At 48.8% G+C, this 23,958-nt stretch overlaps 8 protein-coding genes across 8 annotated transcripts; 3 read left to right on the forward strand and 5 right to left on the reverse strand.

Moving 5' to 3' along the window:
• Positions 1-2,354: 2,354 nt before the first annotated feature.
• ASPWEDRAFT_27560 (uncharacterized protein) lies at positions 2,355-4,322 on the forward strand (the record flags this gene model as incomplete). Its single annotated transcript, XM_040833011.1, has 2 exons — positions 2,355-2,722; positions 2,786-4,322. The coding sequence occupies 2 exons, from the start codon at positions 2,355-2,357 to the stop codon at positions 4,320-4,322; spliced, it is 1,905 nt and encodes a 634-aa protein (XP_040688543.1).
• An 831-nt stretch (positions 4,323-5,153) lies between these two features.
• On the reverse strand, positions 5,154-6,509 carry adB (adenylosuccinate synthase ADE12; the record flags this gene model as incomplete). The annotated part of the gene is made up of 3 exons (XM_040830825.1): positions 5,154-5,864; positions 5,924-6,375; positions 6,461-6,509. 3 exons carry the CDS (start codon positions 6,507-6,509, stop codon positions 5,154-5,156), a joined length of 1,212 nt encoding a protein of 403 aa, XP_040688544.1.
• ASPWEDRAFT_39971 (uncharacterized protein) lies at positions 6,368-6,976 on the reverse strand (the record flags this gene model as incomplete). Its single annotated transcript, XM_040835222.1, has 2 exons — positions 6,936-6,976; positions 6,368-6,784 (listed from the first exon to the last, which is right to left on the reverse strand). A coding segment is annotated over exon 2 (170 nt), but the record flags the coding sequence as incomplete, so codon positions are not given.
• A 530-nt stretch (positions 6,977-7,506) lies between these two features.
• Positions 7,507-10,421, reverse strand: ASPWEDRAFT_27562 (DnaJ domain protein; the record flags this gene model as incomplete). The annotated part of the gene is made up of 3 exons (XM_040833012.1): positions 7,507-8,839; positions 8,909-10,256; positions 10,325-10,421. 3 exons carry the CDS (start codon positions 10,419-10,421, stop codon positions 7,507-7,509), a joined length of 2,778 nt encoding a protein of 925 aa, XP_040688546.1.
• A 769-nt stretch (positions 10,422-11,190) lies between these two features.
• ASPWEDRAFT_39974 (uncharacterized protein) lies at positions 11,191-11,640 on the forward strand. The gene has a single exon (XM_040835223.1). It carries the CDS (start codon positions 11,321-11,323, stop codon positions 11,558-11,560), a length of 240 nt encoding a protein of 79 aa, XP_040688547.1. The 5' UTR covers positions 11,191-11,320; the 3' UTR covers positions 11,561-11,640.
• Positions 11,641-11,767: 127 nt separating this feature from the next.
• Positions 11,768-15,095, reverse strand: ASPWEDRAFT_27563 (uncharacterized protein; the record flags this gene model as incomplete). Its single annotated transcript, XM_040833013.1, has 3 exons — positions 11,768-12,709; positions 12,761-12,813; positions 12,863-15,095. 3 exons carry the CDS (start codon positions 15,093-15,095, stop codon positions 11,768-11,770), a joined length of 3,228 nt encoding a protein of 1,075 aa, XP_040688548.1.
• Positions 15,096-16,716: 1,621 nt separating this feature from the next.
• On the reverse strand, positions 16,717-18,755 carry ASPWEDRAFT_111172 (MFS transporter; the record flags this gene model as incomplete). The annotated part of the gene is made up of 3 exons (XM_040828231.1): positions 16,717-17,494; positions 17,634-18,543; positions 18,662-18,755. 3 exons carry the CDS (start codon positions 18,753-18,755, stop codon positions 16,717-16,719), a joined length of 1,782 nt encoding a protein of 593 aa, XP_040688549.1.
• A 2,064-nt stretch (positions 18,756-20,819) lies between these two features.
• On the forward strand, positions 20,820-21,458 carry ASPWEDRAFT_39980 (uncharacterized protein). The gene is made up of 2 exons (XM_040835224.1): positions 20,820-20,839; positions 20,899-21,458. The coding sequence occupies exon 2, from the start codon at positions 21,183-21,185 to the stop codon at positions 21,432-21,434; it is 252 nt and encodes an 83-aa protein (XP_040688550.1). The 5' UTR covers positions 20,820-20,839; positions 20,899-21,182; the 3' UTR covers positions 21,435-21,458.
• The last annotated feature ends 2,500 nt before the right edge of the window (positions 21,459-23,958 follow it).

Consider the following 23,958-nt stretch of genomic DNA (forward strand, 5'->3'; position numbering starts at 1 on the left):
AGGCGAAGAAAAATTTCAGTACTACTTCATATTAGAAAGCAATGGCATGACTCGGAGAAGCTTCTCGAGAAAGCAAAAGTTACCTAGGCCAAACGGCCATCTTAGCTATCCAAGGTTTCCGCAATTCGAAGCAGATCGCTGGAACCAGCCCACACCAAGTCTGGATGTGGCGGAGTGGAGCAGTCGGGAGAATTGATGATAGCACACCCCGACGGGAGAAAGACATTCTGGGCAAGAGAACCGTTTGCTGCCAGCGTAAAGGTGGCTCAGTGGCCAATCTGGATTGCGAGCTGTGGCAGTTGGTGTTGATTGTTAAGCAGCGTCGATGGAGCCCGGAGATGTTCCCTAATGCTTGCATCTCCGGAATGGAGTCGATCCCATTTTAGTGATTTTATACACCAGTTATACGAGGCGAATGGGCATAGGAGAGAATGGACAGTTTTGATCAGGAATGCTCAATAATCTCTCCATCTGCATCTGCATCTGCCTCAATTGCATCAACTTCAATCTCATCAAGTCATATTCAGGTACAGGATACCACAATGAGTCATCCATAAAACTCTGCAGAAACGATAAAAAGGAAGAATTGAAAGCGATCTACAGTCAGAATGAGAATGAAAAAGTGATAGGCGATAGAGAGAAGAGATCTAGAAAATCCAGAAATAAGCAGCGTAATCTGCAGTCATTAGTTAGAGCATTAAATCCTTGTCGAACTGTGGGTTGTTCATTGCATTTGCATTGATGCCTGATTCACAAGGCACTAATGCCTGAGTCACATGATGGGCTTCTACCGATGCATCGCAACTTGCGACTTTCTGCATCTCTCTGCAAGCCAGAAACACCAGATTTATGGCACGTCATCCTGAATTACGCAAGAGACAGAATACAAAGGCCTGACAGATCAGCATATGGGTTCACAAACCAAAAGAAGCCCTCGGTTACGATAATCTGCCCTTCGCTGATTATCCTTCTTCCATACTAGACTTGCGATTGAAATATTTATTCCGATTTTTCTCTCTTTTTCAGTTGTTACACCTGCATATCGTCGTTTTGTGATATTATAATTCTACTCAGTCATCTTCAATGTCATCATTGGTGGCCTACCTGGCACCCAGATGCATGCCTTGGGAGACACAGCTTCCATGCTGCTTTCGACGGTGACACTCAGACATACTGCGTGGGACAAATTTAGGCTTTGAAAAACCACTAAGACGCTATTGAATGTTGGGCCAAGAGAACTTTCCAAATGGTTCAACTCTACACGTATAGACATCATGAACAAAGTCCTCACAACTGTAGGAATGCCGGTACTATCTTCTACAGGGTGTCATCGCATCTCCCTCGCATATGAGGGTATGGAAGGGGGGGGGGGGGAGGGAGGACATATTGACCGATACAAAGCACATGGACAAAGAAGACCCAAACAGAGTCCATACATGGAAGGTTTCATTCGATTCGATCACCTGAAGTACGATGGCTGTGCCAACGGAGATGTTTTGTCTCATCAATCGCATCCCCAACACAAGCCTCTCCCCTGAAACTACTCAAATATCCAGCATACTGTTAGGGTGTAGCCATTAAGGCAGTACGGCTGGGCTACCGATCTTTCAACCAGACCTCCTTCGAGTTGCAATATACCCAAAGTACTCCAAACAGTGCCCCTTCGGACACCAGATCTTGTTGAGCCTCAGATGAATGCGAGAGCAGAGCTATGGCATTGATTTATCGGTGTAGGTTTCTCGCAAAGAGCAGATACTTCCCAGGGTAAAAGAGTCTACGATGAAACCCGTTTTCTACACCAGGATCAGGTTTAAAAAGGGTCTCCAGCCAGTCTCCAGTCGGTATCAGAATGAAGATTATACAGAGAAAGTCAATGCCAGCACAGAACCAAGGATATGTTGGCATAGCCTAGTGTAGAGGATTCAACGAGTCGATGTTGCTTTGTCAAAGCGTTGAGAATCGAACCGTATACCTACTCCATACTATACTGTACTATACTGCCGTCAACAAAGTGTTCTTCTGTCTATCTTTCCAACTGACACTGCAAAATATTTATGTATTTATTATTTATCTTATATTTTCGTCGGCATTTAATATGAATAACAAATAAATATCTTTCATGAAATAAAGAAAAAGCAAAGAAAAAGGCAACGTCTCTATAACACACCTGCTAGTGTCGGCCAATCGGAGTCTCGACTTTTTCTGTCCCTTTTTTGCCGCCAGTTTATTTTTTTTTTCTTCCGCCCAGATTTATCACCTTCACCTCCATCTTCATCACCCTTCATTTTTCGTTTTCCATCCTCTTACATTCAATTCTTGTTCTCTTTTATCCTATAATCACCTTCCAGTCCACTATGCTGGGCACGGTTCGCCGGTACGGTGTCGTACAGGCTCTCCGAGCATCGGCTCCCCGATCCCTCTACGCCAGATCGATTCCCCAGCTGTCAAGATGGCAGGCCCCATCCACCTCCGCTCTCCCTCAGATCAAGCGCTCGCTGTTCCATTCGTCTCCATTTCGCTCCAGTGCTGCGGCTGCTCAAGAAGTCCAGATAGATGACTCTGCACCGGCATCGCGCGAGTTGTTGACTGAATTCGCCGATCTGGCGAAGCATGGCCTGATTGACCCGAGAGTCATCAGAACCATTACAGGTCCTATGAAAATCAAGACAATGACAGATGTCCAGAGTCAGACGATTCATGAGACTCTGCAAGGCGATGATGTGTAAGGCTCCTGTTAATCCCAGACAGACCCAAATAGCTGACACGCTGGATTTTTTCTTTATAGCTTGGCTCAGGCAAAGACTGGAACCGGAAAGACGCTCGCCTTCATCCTCCCTGTTCTGCAGAATATTATGAATGACCCGTCCATCCAACGAGGCCGCTCCAGGCGGTCTACACCTGCTGATATTCGCGGCATCATCATTTCTCCTACTCGTGAGCTGGCGGAACAGATTGCCGTGGAAGCTAAAAAAGTGGCTGAGGGCACTGGTGTCATCGTTCAGACCGCAGTCGGTGGTACAAGAAAGCAAGAAGGATTGCGCCGTATCCAGTACCAAGGTTGCCATTTGTTGATTGGCACACCCGGGCGACTCAAGGATATTCTTTCTGACCCGAGAAGCGGTGTCAAGGCCCCTAAGTTGTCAGCTTTTGTCTTGGATGAGGCTGACCGTCTGCTGGACGATGGTTTCGCCCCTGATATCATGGAGCTCCAAGAGATGCTTCCAGACCCAATGACAGTTAACCGCCAGACACTCATGTTCTCCGCAACTGTGCCGCGGGAAGTCATGAGAATGGTCCGTCGTACCATGAAGCCAAACTTCAAGTTTGTCAAAACGGTGAAGGATGATGAAGTTCCGACCCATCAAGCTGTTCCGCAGAAGGTTGTTCGCTTGAATGGCTACGAGAATGCACTGCCTGCCCTGCTCGAGCTTGTCAAGAACTACAGGGCCGCCGCTATTGACAACCCCAGTCAGCGACCTTTCAAAGCCATCGTGTACCTGAATTCGACTGCCCAAGTCACTGTCAACTACCAGGCCTTCCGCAACCTGATGAATAACCCAGGGGATCGTCGGAGTGGACATCCTCTCCAGGGCACCCGCATGTATGAAATCCATTCGCGCTTGACCCAGAACCAGAGAACATTGAATGCGGACTATTTCCGCAAGGCGAGCTCTGGCATACTCTTCTCTTCTGACGTGACAGCTCGTGGGATGGATTTCCCCGACGTCACTCACGTCATCCAATTTGGAGTTCCCCGCGACAGACCAACCTACATTCATCGTCTAGGACGTACAGCACGAGCCAAGAAGACCGGTGAGGGATGGATCTTCCTGCACCCCGGAGAGTTCAATCAATTCAACGACAAGCTGGGCGATCTCCCAGTCGAACGAGACAACTCCCTTTCAGCTGCCGCGGTTGAAATCAGCCAGGGCTCCGTCTCCCCAACAGATGAAAACTGCGAGCAAGTGAAGGCTGCCATGGAAGAAATTGATGAGGAGCTGAAGGAAGGGGCACACAGGGCCCATATTGGAACATTGGTGGGCGTGTTTAGATCCAAGAGAGATCTTATCGACGCGTTGAACAAGCTGGCTGTGGACGGTTACGGATGCGCCGAACCCCCACACCTCCCGTCTGGAATGATCAGCAACATGGGTCTTAATAGAACCTTCTCGGGCAACAGCCGGGGTGGTCGCTTCGACGATAGATCCCAGCGATTTACACGCAACAACCGCGGCCGCGACTTCCCCCGTCGCTCCAACTCTTTCAACGACAGAGGCCGTGACCAGCGTCGCAGTCGCTACCGCGATGATGACTCCTTTTAAACTCTGGGTTTGAAAGAAAAACATCAACCATCGGCAAAGAGTTCATGCCTGCATATTTTCATCGCTGATATCAACATCCCGAGTATGAAATTTTTTTTTCTTCACAGAACACGAAAGTTGCATCGGACAGGCGTTTTGTGTGTGCTTATAAGGGGTTGACAAAAAGAACATTCTCTTCTCTGTTTGCTTGACTTTGGGATATATTGGATTTATTTAATTTCATGCACCACCACTGTTTGGAACGGCGTGTGTGTGTTTTACATCTATTCTTGTGTCTGAGTGTATGATTTACTTTTGTTTGTATTATACGAAAGATTTTGTGATGCTTGTATTAATATCATGTCTGATTGACGGAATGTATACTAGATAGATGTGGATAAATCATCTACAATGCAATAATTACAACCAAAATCAGTCTCCAATGCTTCGTAGCTATCTCAAAATCTTTGCAAAGCCATAATAAAACAGGATATAAACCAATCTATTCACTGTAAGAAACAACCAAGAAAGAAAAAGCAAGAGAACATCTAATAATTCATGAAATACCAACCCAGAACCCATTCATTCAACCATCCCATCATCTCAGTAGTAAAGGCTAGAAATAGAAATAAAATAGTAAATCGTCAAATTCGTCGATATAAATCCTCGAAAATATAAACAAACATGGAATGATGAAATCTAAAGTCCTCTCTTTCAAGGTCATCAAGAAGTAAGCAGTCGCTTTTTTGTTATCACCACATCCTTACTATCTGGCACCTTGCGATACCTTCTCTGATGGGTATGGTATCATATTCGAGTGCTGTCTGTTATCGTTTCTTCCTATTCGTACTCTTACTCGCGGCTGATCATGTGGTCTCTGGAAGGACCAGTACCAATCCACTTGATGGGGACGCCGCCCAGTTCGTGCTCGATGAACTCGATGTAGGCGCGGGCGTTGGCGGGGAGGTCCTCGTACTTCTGGGCACCCATGGTGTTACTCTTCCAGCCAGGGAGGGTGACGTACTCGACCTTGACCTTCTCCTGGAGATCGGAATCGGCGGGGAACGAGCACTCGGTACGGGTGCCGTCGGGGAGGATGTAAGCGACACCGACCTTGATCTCATCGAAGTCGTCGAGGATGTCGAGCTTGGTCAGGTTGAGGGCGGTGTAGTGGTTGATAGCCTGGGAGTAGCGGCAGACGACAAGGTCCAACCAACCGCAGCGACGACGGCGGCCAGTGGTGACACCGAATTCTCTACCGACAGACTGCAGCTTCTCACCATCGGCGTTGAGCTGCTCACTGGGGAATGGACCGGAGCCCACACGGGAGGTGTATGCCTTGATAACACCGATAACAGAGGTGATCTTGGAGGGGTTCAGGGAAAGGCCTTGGATGGCACCACCCAGGCCGGTGGAGGAGGAGGTCACGAAGGGGTAGGTTCCGTGGTCGAGGTCAAGCATGAGTGCGTTAGCACCCTCAACCAAGGTGTTGGGAGAGTCTTTGTGCTTCTGAAGGAAGGCGAGCTGGTCGACAATGTGAGGGGCAAGAAGCTTGCGGTATTCCTACATAAATGGGTCAGTATATCCAAAGAACAAGCCGCATCTCTCCTCGCATATCTTACATTGAACCGAGCAATCTCCTCCTCGACATTGTACGCCAATTCGCCGTAACGTGCGCGGTAGGCAATGTCCAAAGTGCGCAGCTTGCGCTCGAACTTCTCCTGGTCCAGAATCTCTCCGACACGAACACCGCGACGAGCGGCCTTGTCACTGTAGCAGGGACCGATACCCTTACCGGTGGTGCCGACCTTGCGACCACCCAAGCCGGCCTCCTCCAGACCATCAACGACAGAGTGCAAGTCAAAGCAGACGTGAGCACGGTCAGAGATGAAGACACGCTCACTGGCACCCTTCAAGCCCTTCTCTTCGAGAGCGGCCAATTCCTTGAAGAAGCTGGGAACGTGCACCACGGTTCCGGCACCGATGAGGTTGATACACGACGGCGAGACGAGAGCGGAAGGGAGAATGTGGAAGTCATAGGTGACATTGCCGTGAACAATGGTGTGACCGGCGTCTATAAGAAAAGCGCAAACAATAAGAACCAGGGCCCTGATATCAAAACGGGAGCGGGCGAGCTCCGGTGAAAAGCGAAAACTTACTGTGGCCGCCAGCGGCACGACAACAAAGTGTAGCCTGCTGCGAGAGCATGTCTGTAATCTTTCCCTTTCCTATTCATATGGAAAAAAAGAGCCGCGCATCAGCATTCCTGCGTTCATCATGTAGATTGCATCATATATATCATCTTGAGACGATAATAGTCGGGATCGGGATCGGGATCGTAAGGAATTCATTCCCCCACCTTCATCACCCCATTGGGCGCCCAAAACAATTGAAATAGTCATGATGAATGCGTTGATATGAGAAATATCTCTCGCGATTAATTGTTACTTCGTCGGAGAATATCCGTAACCAATTGGCCTGTACTAGATAATAAATGTCAGCTAGTTCTCAAGGGCGGGGTTAATATGGGTACAGGGACCAGATGCCCCTCCAAAAAAATGAAGACGTAACAACAATTGAGCAATCCAGGCCAAAGCGAAACAAAGGGGAAAAGAACAGCAAGAGTCATCTTACCAATACAAATGGAGCAGCAGCGAAAAAAATTCGCGAGCCGTCAAGAATCCCAAAGCAAAAAAAGACGCGGAAAACAGAAGGGAAGAAGAGGGCGACGAGGAACAATGCGGAGGGCAACTTTTCTTTCCTCCCCGTGACTCAGTGTCACAGTACCGTTTGGGGCCTGGTATTAATGATGCAAGCCACCCGAATCCAGTTGTATTAATCGTCATGACCCGGTCATGGCTGGTATTTCCCAGTCAGCGGGGGACATTTGGCGGGGGCCTGCCGTTTCCGGTAAGTGGCGGCCTGAGGCTGTCAGGCTGAATCCGGTATCGGACTAGGGCTCAGGGCCCGGGCAGAGGGTTTGAGATAGGGCTGATAGTCGCGAATCATGTCAGTCTATTATAATCGTCTGTCCATCTGGAGGCTAACGAGAGAGGAAAAAAAAAAACTAATAATAATGACCCAAATTTCCAAAGGGTATTGTCGAGTATAGTACAGGTCTGCCATCATGCAGTGGAGAAAGCTCACTCAGTCCAACCAACGCCGTATCCCATGCAAAACAAAAGGCCATGTGCATCATAAGGCCTTACACAACTTTCCCTCCATTGAGAATCCATTCCCGCATCTGTCCCAGTTCCACAATGCACTCCTGGTGCAGTTCGCATGCTACCTCCCAATGCTTCCGTACTTTAACATCTTCTTCCAATCCGCGTAGATACGCACTGTAGCCTCCCTTGGCACTGCCAGACACGAGCTCCTCGTCACTCTCATCGCCATCACCTTTCGTGTTGCCATCATCTAGATCATCTTGTCCGTCGATCTTGATCCGGGCCGAGTCTCCCACGGAGTTGATCCAGTTCGGAGCCAACCCGGTCTCAATGGCGTCCTGTCGTGCACTGAAATGGCGCAGAAATCGTCGATTAAAGTCATTCCACTCCCGCATGTACGTGTTCATTTCAGCCACGTACCGGTCCCATGCATTCCGGGGTAGGGCCAATTGCTGGGACCCTGCGCTGACGGGAATCAATGTCGGCCGTCGAGGTCGTCGAGGTGGGTTCGGACAGTTCAGCTCTCGGGGACGAATATCTCGAATCGTCGTAGTTGGATTCTTAGCCCGCGATTCGGACGGAAGCGTCGCTTCGATATCCTGCAGATCATCGATACCACCACTATTCGTGTTTGTAAACGGCACTGTCTTTTCGAGGTTCTTCATGCTGAACAAGTGACTCTTCGGCTTCGACTTCGACTTGGGACTCTTTCCCTTGCTATCTTCGCTTGATGACGGTCTAGATTTAGATTGTCTTCTCTTTCCTGGAGTCTTCTTTGGTCTTGAGTTTGGAGAAAGGTTCTTGGCAGGGCGTTCATCATCGACATCCATAGCCTCCACATCTCCATCAGCACCCTTACTCGAATCACGCCCACTATCACCATCGACGGTGGCTTTTGCTTCATCAGCCTCCGTTGAGACGCTGGCTGACTGCGGAACCGAGCGCGACTTGGTGTGTCTCGTCTGTTTCTTAGGGCTTCTTGAACTTGAAGGCTGAGGGTTCGCTTTCGGTTTGGCTCCATCGGTGTTGGGTACAGCCCACGAGAGATTCTTAAACCGTTCGACCCAGTCATCTGCCGAGAATTTCATGTCGGTGAAAGGAGTAGGCTGTTGAGAAGTCGATGCAGGGCGTGGAGAACCTTGGCTAGATGAGTCCGCCGACTGGCCTGCCCAGGCAGGGTTCCTGGCTGCAGTTCGCCCACGGTTAGACGAAGGTCGGCTCGTATCTTTCTCTGCCGGGCTTGGGGCAAAGAAACTAAATCCCTGCTGAAAAGCACCTTGCCAATCCTGTGCAGAAAATTCAGTGCGCAGATTTCCATGGCTACTGCTTTTGAAGGTTCCGTTTTGTGGTACATCAGCATTTTTGGATGAGCTGCAAATGTTAAAGAAATACTGTCAGCCCAAGTCTTCAAAACAAGTAAACCAGGGAGAAATATCATACCTAACAAATGGATCCTTAGGTCCAGACGAGTATTTTCCAGCAAATACGTTCCTAGGGGAGGCAGCACTATCCGAATCATGGCCTTTCACATAATCTCGGTCAGCAACTGAATAGTAATAGACGTACTCCTGGACGCTCCGTGGTCTCCAGTCGTCCAGACGACTTCGTGTCCAAAAGGAATTCCGAGAGCCTTGGTGCTTGGAACGGGTAGAGGAAGGATGCTCACCAGTTCCGGGGTTCCAGTCTTGCTGGGGACGAAAGTCGGCGAACTTCTGATTGGGCCGGAGTCTGCTTTTAGGGACTGCCTTTGGTTTACGGTATGGATGCAAACCATCATCCTCGGTATCACTGGAGCTTGTTGAGGAAGAAAAGGCCCGGTCTCTGTTTGCTTTGGTATGGGGACTTGCGCTGCGATGCCTACTGCTCCGCGGTGATGATGGGCTGGATGGGTTCGTCCGCGAACGAGACTTGGGACTCCCAGGGGAGGCGCGCGCACTTGGAGAACGCCCGAGCCCGGCACTAGAGAAGAAGGTCCTCTCACCCCCAGAGGTGGCGTACTTGCTGCTGGACCTTTCCAGATCCGGGGCACGTCGAGTTCCAAACGCTGCAGCTGATTTCCTCGCGGTCGGTGAAGGAACGGATTCAAAGAACGGGTCCGATGCCTGAAAACGCTCACCCCGAGGGGTATTGCTATATGCCGAAGTATTCGTGGCCATGGGCTCATCACCACCTGCACCCCGTGGTGCAAATCCTTGTTTCTTCTTCGTCGACTGCGAACGAGATGGATCCGGACCTGCTGTTTTGGGGGAAGTCTTAAAGTATTCATAGGCCGATTTGGGCCTCGCAGATTGTCCATTGGGAGTAGCATTAGCACGGGGAGCGGCACCTGGATGGCCTGATCGTCCAGTCCGGGGGTCGAATTGAGCCCAGCCGGGCATATTCGCATTACCCTTCATATCCTGGAATCCACGAAACGCATCAGCCCTGGTTTGTCCCTCATCCTGCTTCTTCTGCCACGATTGCTGGGGCGCTGCTCGCGCATAGCTTGCATATCGTTGCGCACCGGTCGACGGGCCATTTTGGAACGACGTAGGACGACCGGGGAATGGCTTCTGACTTTGGGCTTTCGCAGTGGGCGAAGATGTGTAGGGGTTTGCCGGGGCTTTTCGAGAGGTATTCGCTTTCGGGGGTCCGTAAAACTTGCCATACCCAGCACGCAAGCGATCCGTGTCGTATTTCAACCGTTGTTGGGGGTCACCGAGAATCTCATGGGCCGCCTGGATAGCTTGAAACTTGGCGTTGAATTCCAGCTCCTTTCCGGGGTTCCTATCAGGGTGGTATTTGAGAGCTGGTAGAGTGTCAGTTTCGGTCGTTCCATCTAGCCCACCATCCTCAAAACTGCTCCCTCGTTCTCACCTAGTTTTCTGAATTGCTTTTTGATGTCCTCCGACTCTGCACTGGGAGCAAGACCCAGGTCCGCATAGTAGTCCCTCCGGACGTCCGACTTGACCATTGTGAAGTATTGCTTAAAACGACCGTATTGTTATAACAAATGAGCGTATTCCGTAGGCAGTCAGAATTCTAGACGTGTTGTACATGACCTTCCACAGGGACTAAGACTAGGCAGCGCTTCTTCGATCGAGAGAACGACAACTCCGTATGCCGTATGCCGTATGAGCCGTGCAGGGCGAGGAGAAGGAACGGGGAAAAAAAGGAACGTAGGGTCGTCGGCGAATATAGCGAAAGAGAGAAAAAAGAATGACCAGAAAAAAAAGTTGGATGCCGTCCTTGCAGTGAAAAATGCCAACTTCTCTCTCCCTTTTCCCAAACCAAATGAGGAACCAGTATAGTAGATAGCCACCGTCCTAGCTCGCTCAATTATCAGGTGGTTTGTATTCCTGGCTATCCCCCGCTTGGTAGGTATTAATTATTATGGTCCTTCAATCCAGCTGATTTTCCTCCGCAGGCAACGATAAGCATGACCGGGCGGGCGATAAACTGCTTGCTGCTGTACGACGCGAAAGAGGGCAAGATGGCAACGGCAGCTCCACGCAGGAACAAGGACCAGGCCAGACGAGAACACCCCGCGATCGAGAGGGGGGTGGGAAAAAATTAATTAAAAAAAAGAAGCACTTGATCTGATGATGCTGGACGATGATCGATCAGTTAGTTTCAATCATGGTCCAAGCGTCACGCAAGGAAGAATAAGAGATCCGGGGTTTCCTTTTTTTTTTTTTTTGCAAGGGAACTTGGCAGACGAACCTCTGCTTCATCCAGCAAAGAAATACCCGACCGTAAATAATAAAAGAGAGGGAGAAAATAGACTCGAATAAACGATGAAATAATAAAAGAGAAGATGGGACAGCCAGACACCGGCCAAGTCGGTGTGTGTTGTTCAACGACAGGCTAGAGATGTTTTTTTTGCTCGTCTTTGTTTTCCCCTCGGTTTGTTTTGCTTTTTCCTCGCAGTCCCACCGGGACAACTCAAGGACCGACAATGTGAAGCTTCGAGGTTTGCTGCCCAATGCTGGCCTCATTTTTTGGATGCAGTGCGAATGGTTGGTTGATCAGAAGAGATTGATTGCATTATCGCTGATTTGTGTCTTTGGCCAAATTTACACTCAGGATATTCAAGAAAATAAAATAAAATAAAAAGAAAAAGAAAAGAAAAACTACTATATACTAGACGACATATACAGTGAACCAGTAACCAAAAGTCACAAAATGCAAACGATTATTTCATCAATTCATATCGCCTTTTAATATTCCTTTTTGTTCTTTTTTATTGGCCTGTATATCCATCAGATGACCAAAGGAAAAATGTAAGAGGGAGAAAGAAAGAAGGGGAGAAAAGTCCATTCATCCACCACCAGATGGCCCAGCTCCAGATCCACCAAAAAAGTACCCCTCTAGCATGTCATAATTGGCATTCTCACTCCAATCATGTTGAAAGTCCATCGTCATTCCAAATCCCAAGTCAATCCCTACGCTGTGTCCAACTCCATGCCCCATCGAGGGCATGCCCATCATGTTATAATCTGGGTTCCCGTCAGGCCCAAGAGGAACATGCCCCTCTGCCCCAGTGGAGTCGAAATCTAGGAAATCCAGGCTGATCCCCGACTGGTCCTCGTGGTCTGTGTGGGGGAACTGGTTCTGTGTTGGGTTGTTCGCAGCGACTACACTGCTGGGTGATGCACTGTGTTGTGGGGAGTTTGCGTAGTAGTATGACGGTTGTTGCTGCTGTGAAGGGGAGACTGGGTTCTCGTAATTGCCATAGTATTCCATAGACGGCGTCCGTTGTGTATATGATTGCGAATGTGGCTGCGGTTGATCTGGGCCGAAACTTTGTGCTGATGCTTCAGGATATTCCGCACGGATAGGATAAGACTGTGTCGGTTTCCTGGAACCACTGGTGGATCTTTCAGGAGCTGCACTGTTGTCATTGAACAGATCCCCAAGATTCATGTCGAATCGTGGCAAGGGCCGAGATTGACGTGTCTGAGTCTGGCGCCGTGACTGGTAGGGGTTTGCTCGATGACGCTGCTCCATGGATTGTCTGGCGTAATGTCTCGCCCGGCCCGGGAACAGCACCCCAGCTGTTTGAGAAGCTGTGGCACCAGCATGAGACCGCGACAGGTCAACCTGAGACCCAAACCCGGTGGTTGACAATGACATCTGGACGGTAGCTTTGCTCATTCGTTCAAAGGCGTCTCGACACGCCTCTGCGGGTGGGCACTTGTGCATTAGGTCTCCAAGTACAGATGTGGCGGCGAGCACGGTAAAGTCCACTTCATCAAGTGTCTATCATGACGTTAGACCAAACCTGCTAGCTTGTAGAAAGATCAAACATACCAATCGACTTCGCACCCAGGGTGAGTGCCATATTGCGTACAAAAATGAGATTCCTACTGACGTTAGCAACAAGTCACCGGAGCAAAATTGACGACTCCTTACCAGCCATAAAAATATGGTGCGTAGCCAGGTATGTATAGTTGACCAAACGCACACGATGCAATTGGCGATATATCCGAATCACCTTTTGGCCCGCCTCAGCTACCTTGAAGTAGATGTCATCCTCGTCATCAGCATCCTCTACGTTAGAGAACGACGGACTCGATACATCCTCAGCTGGATCGAGCTCTCCAGCCAACTCTGCCGGAACAGTAAGACTTTGTTGATACAGCATAATAATAGCCTGCCAGTAATTCAATTCGAGAAACTCGGTGGGGAACCTCACGCCCGTGTCCTGAGTCGTGGGCGCACATTCCTGCCATTCAGTCAACCGCCGATGAATGTCTTTTCGCCATGATCGGAAAGAATCGAAGCCTTGGAGAAAGGGAGAAGGAAGGTCGGAGCGGGTGAAAACATTTGAAGTATACGGAATTCTTTGCCGGGCGAATCGCGCTTGCTGGTATTGAAGAACATCCTGGATCTCAGACTGCAGCACGCGCAGTTTGAAATAATGCAACGCCGCATGTTTATAGCTCGGCGCTCCTTCAGGGGGCACAACGAGTCCAGACTTGGTAATATATTTGTCCTCGAAGATAGACGGGAACTCGGTACTGATGGCTTGATCGCTGATTCCGAAGGGTCGGCCAACGCAGCATCCGACGAGGCGGTCGAAGCTATATACACACCACCATAATCGGCGACGCAAATCACGAACCCATTCTCGACGTCCGCGCTCGCGTGTATCGATGCGTGGTTGGGGTTTATTATCTCCCCGGAGTGGGGGACGGTCAACGCCCTCTTCCCCGACATAGTCGACGCCTGTCCCGTCTTCATAATGGAGACCTAAATCGACGGCTAGTCGTATTGCAACTCCGACGATGTACCACAGACCCGGGGCGACAGGTCTCAGAAGGGCAAAACTAGCCAGGAGAAGTACTGCCTGTAGCTCCTCCAGGCCACCAAAGCCATCGCTAGCGGAGGATGAGACTAGAAAGGATTCCAAGTGAATGATCGCCGATGCATGGTATTCCTCTGGTTGGTACTGGTGGCCTGACAACTTTGGTCTCTTGGACGTGGACGATGATGGCGACCGGGCACGGCCGTCTTTGTCCTCTTCACCTGAAGGGCTCTTATCTTCAAAGATAATACCTGCTCCAATAGCAAAAACAATATTCAACGTATACAAGCTACGAGAAGACCGATTCTTCTCCTCGACAGAGTAAGTCCGATCAAGAAGCTCCATAAAATCCCCACGGTGAAGGATGGGCATCTGCGGATTCGCATGTTCAAAATAGAGATTAACCAGTTTCTCGGCCAGATCGCGATCTGGAAACGCCGCGCACTTCATCGTCGGCCTCGTCTGTAAGCCAAAGAAAGAATCTCGCATTGTGCTCCCGCCTGTACCCGTGGCACTATGCGGGAGACGCTCACTGGGACGCTCAGAGACATTCCCAGCAACAGAACTCTTGACCGCGGCGAAAACCACCCGCGCAAAAGAAATACCAGACGTCGATCCTAAATATCGCGGATCGGATGTTCCCTGCACAGACACCATGCCAATGTTGGAGACAAGGTTTTGTATCCGCCAATTATCTTCTTTCTCGTAATCCGGGTTCCCATCCGCGTCTTGTGCGCCCTCGGCCTTCCGATCGGGTCGTTGATGGCCCATTGTATCCTCTTTTTCTCTCTTCAGCCGGACCCATTTCTCATTATTCTTTTCTGATGTCGTGGAAACCTCGCCGCCGGCGGGCACTGCCTCCAGTCCGTCGATTTGCTTCTGAACAGGTTCGCATCCCGTTTCCACCTTGACGGCCTCTTCTTCGTCGAAAGCCACGGCCTCCTTATAATCAACCTTATTATCCATCAACAACTTCTCAAGATACGCCACGCGGGCCTCGAGAAAGTACACATAACTCCGCGGTATCTCCCGCTTGGTAATCGGATCGTACCCCACACACCGCACCCCGGCCTTTTCACACGACTGACACCGCGGCAGACGCTGGTCGCAGCGATTCTTGCGTAGCCGACAGCGATTACAAGCGGAAACATTGCGGAAAGAAGAGGAGGAGGAAGTCGTCGTCGTCGTCAAAGCCGGAGTCGAGGTTGCAGCGGGTACGTCGCGTTGTGCGGGGGTCTGCTGGTTCTGATTCTGTTGCGCCGCCGTCGTCGACTCGGACTGATGAGGTCTTTTCTTGCCCAGGGAGACTGGAGAGACCGGAGATGAAGGATTCAGCATGACTGAGTTGGAACGGGGAGAGGCGCAAGCTCGCGACCATGTCTCGGAATTCGAGATCGAGTTCTGCGGGATGACTGAGACACTGGGTTCGGGTTCAGAAACGGATCACCATTCATGATAGATCATGCGCCACTCAATCTCGCCGAAACAATATCAAAAAGATTCAATATCAATAATAAAATAAAAAGCGACTCGGTACAAGCAAAAAATGTCTGCTTGCGTTCCCAGTATTCCGGGATCCGAACCGCCACGCGTTTTTAGTCTCTTCCGGGGAAAAAAAGCTATCAACGATGGAGACCAAGGCGCAGGACACAGTCGCAACCCATGACGGAGTGGGCAAAAAAAGAAGGAGGGTTACAGTCAGAGAGAAAGCAAAAGACATCGAAGTCGCAAGAAGAGTTGGAGATAGGGCCGTCGGTGGAGTCCGAATGACAGCCTAGGCAATCTTAGTTGCCGATTAGTATCAGTATTAGTTTGCTGGAGAGTATCGCGGCTGATGGATAAAAATGCTTCAATGCGCCGGTATATCGCAAGAAAGGAACGGTCTGCAGGAGGATATTGCAGTCTGATATAGGTACAGTAGGGTACTTCATATATCGAACAGCAGAAAAGAAAGTTGATGGAAAGTTCCATATAGAAAATGACAGTACCATACCATCAAACCCATCTCTGATAAGGAAACCACGCAGTCTGATTGGTTATTTACGTACCGGTTTTACCAATCTCGTCCGTCTAATGACATCTGACACCTCTCCAACTCCAAAGAATAAGTGAAGAAACTAGTCTGGAACTTCTGAATACGTTGCTGCTTTATATCATTTATATCAAGTTAGTCAGTCTCCAATCGCAGTCCAGTCCAAGCGTTGCTAACCAGGTTGAAGCAGTTCGATTTCAACCCCGCATCTTTCAACGTCACGTGAAAGTGGCGGGTATGGCTTTTGGAGAGACAACAGGAACAGGTGGACTGGGAGTTTGTAGATCGGAAATCTTTACCATTGAGTTTTTACGTGGAGAAGTAACAAGAAGTATACGAATATAGAAGAACACTGAAAGATATGGTGTGGTAGAAGGAATCAAGACATTCCCTCTCATTTGCTAAATCCCATTTGCAAGACGAGGTACGGAGTATGGTATAAAAGAAACCAAGTGGTTAATGACAAAAAGCCTCCCAGATGCATGAGTATCATAATGTGACCCCAACAATGCCCCATGATAAAAAGAAAACCAGATAATAAGAAAAGAAGATCGCAGGCAGAAAAGAGGAGAGAAAGAAAGAAACAAACAAAACAGAAAAACAAGAGTGCCGGTCCTTCATGCTTTTGAATATGCATCCAGTCTATAAGCTGCGCCATCACCCAGTTCTTGAATCATCATGATCTAAAACAAAAGAAATAAAGGAAATGAAAAATGAAAACAACATCCCAAATGCAAGCAGCCTGTGAAAAAAAGAAATATTCACGAAGATGAAACAAAGTTAAAAGTGGTATGAATGCAGGAAAATGGAAAATGGAAGATGAAATGAAAAAGGAGAAAGAAAAAAATTGGACAGGCTCAAAATCAAAGCAAAAAAAAAGATATGCGCATGAAAAATGGTTGAAGGAAAATGATGCAAAAGTGGCGATTAATCACGTTCGGGTTTCGGGGTCAATTCCAAGTTGGCAATGTCGAATTCATCATCGACGCTCGTCCGGGTGGAAGAAAGCAACCGCCGCTGTTCTTGGGGATTGCCAGTTTCTTTGCTGGCGGAAAATGCACCTTGGATTTGATCCCTGTCCGCGCTCGACTCGTCATGTCCGACCTTCTCCTCAGTTTCCCGCTTGGGGTCTGATTCCTCCATCCAGAAACTCTCAATGGCGCCGAGGATGCAGACAATACCGCATGCCCACCATGCCAGGATCGAGTGTCCGCTTTCGAGGCCGCGGGAATGAAGCAGTCCGGTGACAGTTGGGCCGAGGGCGCGACTCAAGCTGGCGGTAGATGCAGCGGCACCGTTGATGGATCCCAGGACTTTCGAGGAGGGGGCGGCATTTGCGAGGAGGATAGCGGTGGCGGGGAAAGCGATGACGTGCAGAGTGATTTTGCTGATCAAGGCGACGTAGACGGCGATGGTTTGCAGTTGGGTCGGAAGCATGATGAGGTACGGAACGACCAGATACAGGGGTGGCCAAACGAGAAGGACGAAGCGGAAGGTTCGTAGAGTGCCAAAGTGTCGAACAACAAAGGGGAACAACCAGAGCTGGGCGATCATGGAATAGACACCCTGTACGGCGAGCATGAAACCGATCGTCTTGGTAGGCAATCCGAGACCTCCGGTGAACTTGAAGGGTAGAACGACATCTCCGTCGGACTTGGGAGTGCTGAGGAAAATGGGCATCAATTGATCGAAGGAGACACTGTGGCTGTGGGTGGAAAAGAAGTCAGTACATACGTACATACAGACAGACAGCTTGTCATTTCCCCCTCCCCTCATTTTGGAGGGGAAGTTGGGTTGCGAAGGACGGGCAGAAAATAGAAAAAAAGAAAAAGAAAAAAACTTACTATGCAAGAATTCCGTAGGCGATGATGTTGAAAATGACTTGCTTGGTGAAAGCCTTGGGAGTTCCACATTTGGACTTGAGCTGTCCCTCAATGTCGTCATTTTGAGACAGGCTGTCCTTCTCTTTAACTGGGCCCAAACGCGGGGAAGATTCGTTGCTGCGATATTCTGGCGGCGGCACATCATCGTAGCCAAAGTAGCTTGCGTCTTCAGCGTCCTTGTTGGCGTCCGTGACCTCGGTAAGCTGCACGCGCGATCCCCAGAATTTGCGAATCATCCACTGGCCCAACTCCTTTCCGGGGTCACGACGAAACTTCTTCTCCGGATGGGTCTCCTCCAGGAAGAGGAAGCCAACGACGATGCCAAAGGCGAGGATGACAACGCAGACGAGGTTGGGCAGCAGGAAAGGGAACCGCGCAAAGATGCTACTGCGCTGGAAGAGCCAGGGATAATTGTCGCAGGGCTGTGCCAACGCACCACCCATAGCGGGTCCGATAATCGACCCTAAGCACCAGACGAATGGCATGATGGAGTAAGCCCGTGGCTGATGCTCCTTGACCGTCACGATCTCCGCAACTGTCGTCTGAAGCACTCCGATGTTTCCGTTGAGCAGACCTCCCAGCGCTCGAGCAACCATGGCCGTCGCGAGGTTGGGAGCAAATCCGAATACAATCATGCTGATGGCGGTTCCAATCAGGCCCATGACCAGCACCGGCTTCCGGCCAATCTTGTCACTCATGCGACCCCAAAACATGCCCGCGGAGAATTCTGCAAAGGTGAAGGAGGAAGTAATCATGCCGGCGTAGAGAGCAATCTTGGTCTCATTGTCGGTCACGTGGAACTCTTCGACCATGTGATACACATAAGGGAAAATCGACATGAAGGCGATTGGCTCGCAGATGCGCACCAGAGCTGAAGAAACGCGCTGTCAGTCATCCGCGACAAGTGAATGGGCACCAACCAGGCAACAATCCGTATACAGCCGTTTTGAATGGCCTCAATTGCTTTGGGCACAAAACAAGAAACATACCTAGAACGAAGAGTTGACGGATAGGAAAGTTGGCCCAGTCATCGCGGCCACCATCAGGCCTCCGGCCTTGTAAACAAGCCGGTCGTTTGAACATTGTGTGTGAGATATGTCAAGTAGGTGATTGGATTGGATTCGAGAGAGGAAGGATTTCTGAAATAATCCCCCCAGAGAGAAAATCGAAGCTCCCTGACGCAATCCCTAAGGGAAAATAACGGGCCCAAAAGGAATGTGTTTCGACTTTTAGTTCTGGTGAAATTCTCCGTTGGCACTCCGTATAGAAGGGAGGGAATGCAATAGAATGGGCGATAAGATTGGGATAATCGGTTAGAAAGGAGGGAATCTTCTTTTTCTTTCCCGTAGAGAAAAGAAAAAAAGAGAGAAAAAAAAAGTTATTGTTAAAGGGGCTTCAGCATTTCTTCCCCCTTTCGCAGAGTAGATTCGAGGGTAAACTGAGCTCTCTTGGAGGATCCGGAGATGCAGATGGTGAGACAGCTGCAAGGGAAGGGTATCTTAATTTCGATGAGGTCACCGGATTGAGTCAGGAGTAGAGCAGTGTTGGTAGTAGTAGTGGTAGTAGTAGAGTAGAGTAGTAGAGGATGAGTGAATAGTAAAGTGAATGGGGTGGGTTGTGTAGAGGAGAGAAGTAGATGGGGAAGGAGAAGAGAAGCGATCTGAAGCGGAAGAAAAGCGATTAAAAAGAAATCATGGCCACAGGAGAGAATCTGGACGGGAAGGGGAGAATTAAATGAAGTATTTTGCGGTGGATAAAGATATGTGATCAGGCGAAAGACTAAAAACGTCAGGTCAACCGTTCAACACATCCATCCATCAACGCTGGATCGGTTACAAGTGTACGGGATGTGCATAGTATGCAGAGAGCAAACAGCCCGAAAAAGTATTTCTTTTTTTTTTTAAATTCTTTTTTTTTAATTAATTAAAAAATATTATTATTATTTATTTTCTTTTTTATTATTTCAGTCTCCACACCATTTTTTAAGCTATGATTTCCAGCAGACAAAAAGGATCGGGGCCATCCGACTGGGTATACAACGTAGGAGAAAGAAAGAGCTGAGAAAGGGGGGGGGGGGGGGGGGGGGGGGGGGGGAGACAGAGGGGGATCCATCAGACCATCAGGTACATCATTTAGGGTATGGCAGGTAGTTAGAGGAATAATCGATCCACTAGGTATATTTTACGTGACAGAGTAAAAAAGAATCCATATTACCAGGTAGATCCGATCAAGAGAAGCAGAAAAAGAAAAGACCCATGGACCTGAGCCCCGGGCTCCGGGGAACAGCAGCCAGCGTGTATCTAGAAGCGCGCTAAAACCGGCCGTAAGGCAAGGATGATCGACTTTCCAGAAGTCTGGTTTTAGTGGGAGTTAGTGAGATGATAGATCTCACATCGCTGTGGCGTAGGGATGGGATTTAGTGGCCAAAACAGGCGGGATTCTGGAAACCCAGCCGTGTTCCACCATAAAGGGGCGATGTGATCACTGTGATGGGGTATCATTGTCTTCTTCTTATTATTTTTTTTATTTTTTTTATTTTATTATTTTATAGAGCAAACATGCATGTTGATTGATCTTTGTTTTTCTCCTTGTTTATTGTTTATATTTCTTGATTTCTTTCCGAAGGATGATTTCTTCCAACATGCGGTGTACCCAACGCTGACGTACCTGAAATCCAGAAAAAAAAAAAAAAAAAAAAAAAAAAAAAAAAAAAAAAAAAAACACGGAGGGGTTGGGAGTGGAAAAGGGAGACACTAATTAACCATGAAACGGGAATAATAAATAATAATAATAATAAAGAAAATGTCATGGTGGGCCTTTTGAGAGCAGTCACCCTTACACTATCCAGTGGGCCATATGATCAGCTGTCAGTAAACAAGAAATCCCAGGTAATTAGTCGACTTAGCTGTATCATAAGATGGGCAACAGGGGTGGGAAAGGAAAAAAACAAAAAAAAAGATCAATATCCTGACCCTGTCTTGTCTGGCTGTCGGCACTAGAGAAGCGAGGAGGCTGCAGCAAATAATCAGTAATGATGATTGACACTGCAGTCACCAACAATAATACATACATAATACATCAGATACTCCTGAATAATACTGTGCGCTATCCTTGTTTCACAAAGCCGTTGGGTCGTTTACATCCTTGACCATTTTTGGGCTCTCAGCCTTCAGCTTCCATTGCTCCGGTCAGTCAGATACTTCATACTACTCATCATACTTCATACTATCCTGTGGAACACAGCTGCCATTGTTCTTCAAACGCTCCACTAAAGACGGGTGGAAGTGGAGGAACCAAGGGATTGGATCATTCATGCTTCATTATTGGCATCATTTTTCAGATTTTCTCCTCCTCTTCAGTCGTACTTTACCCCTTCCAGTTATTACTTACCAATAGTGTCGAGCAGTGGATCTCATAGTGCCTGACTTTTTGCAGTTGAGATCTGGCCACGCGAGTAGGACTAGTAGGAAGAGGGGGAGAAAAAAGAGGGGTGAATTTAGTGGGAAAAAAATGAAAAAGAAAAAAAGAACCAAAAAAACAAAGACGGCAGAGATAGTTAGTCTCTTAGGTAGACTTGGTAGTTTGGAGATGCGGGTCATTCTAGTGATTTTCGCAGTATCTGGAGGATTGCCCGATCTGATTGGGCAGATCGAGATGGATGATGAAGGAAGCAAAAAGGGGGGAATATTGGGACGCAAACCGACGTCATTATACTTTGACAACAGTGACGGGCAGCTGAAGCGGTCGGCAAGAGAAAAATGACCATAAATCGTAATATTCGATATCTGATGCAATTAGTCGATGAGTCAGGCGTCAGATAGAGACCTTTCACCACTTTCCCACGCGGAGGCTGCATCTATCCAGATGATCGCCGTTGAGTCAAAAAAAAAAAAACAGGGTGCTGGTGTCTCCTATTGACCAGCAAACAGAGCCAACCTGGCATGGGGGAGGGGTTAGGTATCCATGGAGGGGTAAAACTGTCATCCACTCGCCAATCCCAGGGTTTCCTTGACAATTCCGATGCAGCTGCCTAGTGGCTCAGAGAGCTATCGATTCTGTTACTGATGTGTTGTTCCTTGTTCCCTCCCCTCCCACGATGCATTGCGTGCAGATTCTCCTGTCAGGCAAAAAAACAAAATAATTAACAAAAAAGAGGTCAGAGGTTCCTGAGATCCCGAGGATGGGCAGCCCGGCTTAATTGCAACGGGACTGATCTGGCGGTGGAGGGCATGGCTCATCCACCCCCTCATTCCCATGATGATACGGTGAAGACCTGTCGTAGTGTATCAGCAGCATCAGCATCACCCGACATGGAGAGAGCTTAGCTCGAGGTCACCGCCCATCGTGTCCATCGTCATCACCATTCGGACGTTTCGGAGGAATAAACTAAACCCCATGGAATGTGTCAACGCCCGATGTACTCCGTGTTGTCTTGGTTGTTTGGGAATCTGCACTCTGGAATCATGTGAGCTTCCTCTATCTTGTTACACCGTCGACACTACAGTCTACAGGTCGACTCTCTCTCTCTCTCTCTCTCTCTCTCGGTTTCCTCGGCTGTGGGAATATCATCATCTGCATCATCAGCGGTGAAGAGGCGGCACAACATCTGCCAAAACCTGGTTTTTCGTACATACGACATACCGCTCAGCGCCAGGGATAACGGAGGGTTATCCCACCAGTTTGTAGGAGGCTGTTGGGCAGGAATCAATAATACCAACACGGGCATTTTATCCGTTTCAACCAAACTCTCTCTGAAGATACGGTGAGCCATACTCAGCCACGATCGTGATCCTCGAGGCCTTTGACGGATGAGTCAGGGTGGTACAGACCTCGGCGATAAAAACGCTTTGTGTCTCCATCTCCAGCCTCAGTCGACCGTTACAGCCTAATCCATCATCGTCATCATCATTTCGCAGTAGTCGGATACACGGAACGGTCATACAGACTGCGACATACATCATGAGTTTTTGCTACGGAGTACTGTTTACTCGATACGGACATCAGTCGCTCACCGTTTCCAACCAGCGGAGTTTCACGCCGAGATTCGTCCCTCTTATTCCGTTGCCCGTCCCACCCAGCCGGTTGTCAGGACCCAACTCCACAAATTTATCGTACGTATTCTGTATGTAAGAGAAGTTTCTGGATCGTCATTTAGGTTGTTCTTCAGCTCCATCGAATATTGATCCTGTGACGATCTCCCAAGGTTCCGCACACTAGCGAAAATTCAATGGCAGGGTCGAATCTTTGAGGCACGGAGGAGCGGAAAACGAGTCCGCCCTTTGTGTGGCCACACACTAATCGACTACTGCAATCTACAGCATCTCTAGTTGGCGATGGTTTCATGATTTCAGCTGTTCAGTTCAGCCACGCATCTGAAGATCGCCCAAGACAGCTGCCGTGCCAGACTGTCGGGTCTTTCGGGAGGCTGTTACAATATGACGTCGCCAGGTTGAAGAAAAGGGGCTACTTTGGACAGTTGAGACGGTTTAGTCTCCTGGACGCCTGGACGGGGTGAAGGGGTTCCCGGTTCCTACAGTAATCTTCCGGACTATGAAAGTATGCTGCGTCGTAGTACCTTTGAACTAGTCGATCGAGTACGAGGGGGGGGGACTCGATGCGACCTGTCATTTCTGTCGATGTGCTATCCCTGTATAGCGACAGTTGATAAGATGGAACACTACAGGTACATACCGAGTACTACACTACACGGCAGCAGCTCGCCTACATCCAAAACGGCATTCTCTACGGCATCATCATGCCACCTGAAAGATCCAGTTCTAATCAATCTCTGGCGAAAGTGCGATTGTGGCGGGGAACCCGTCGGCATTACCGATCCAGGTGCCGCTAATCCAGCCCGTTCAGCTGTGTTTGTCTGTCTACTTGCGACTGTTAGTCTCTGGCTGTCATTCCAATGACGCCGTGTAATTTCCGTTGCATCTGTAACACCTCTGCAATGTTGTGCGATTCTCCCTCATTCACCGCTACTATGTACACTTCTCAGCTCCAACATACTTGAACTTCCATCCGAGAACCATCCGAGATAAGCTCTAGGATAATAAATAATAATAATAATAATAAATACCACGGTAAAGCTAGGATTTCCTCCCCGCACCAATCAACCCTCACCATCGCCGATTTGCCTTCCATTCTGGATCTTCCTCATGTTTCAGCATGTTTTCTGTGACTGTCAGCATTGGCGAATCACATTGCCTCAAGGGGGTAGCCGGATGTTCGGACCAAAAGTACCATTTGGCGATTTTTGCCTTTTGGATCCATGGAAAGACAT

The sequence above is a fragment of the Aspergillus wentii genome, assembly GCF_001890725.1.
Source record: "Aspergillus wentii DTO 134E9 unplaced genomic scaffold ASPWEscaffold_4, whole genome shotgun sequence".
NCBI classification, from domain to species: Eukaryota; Fungi; Ascomycota; class Eurotiomycetes; order Eurotiales; family Aspergillaceae; genus Aspergillus; species Aspergillus wentii.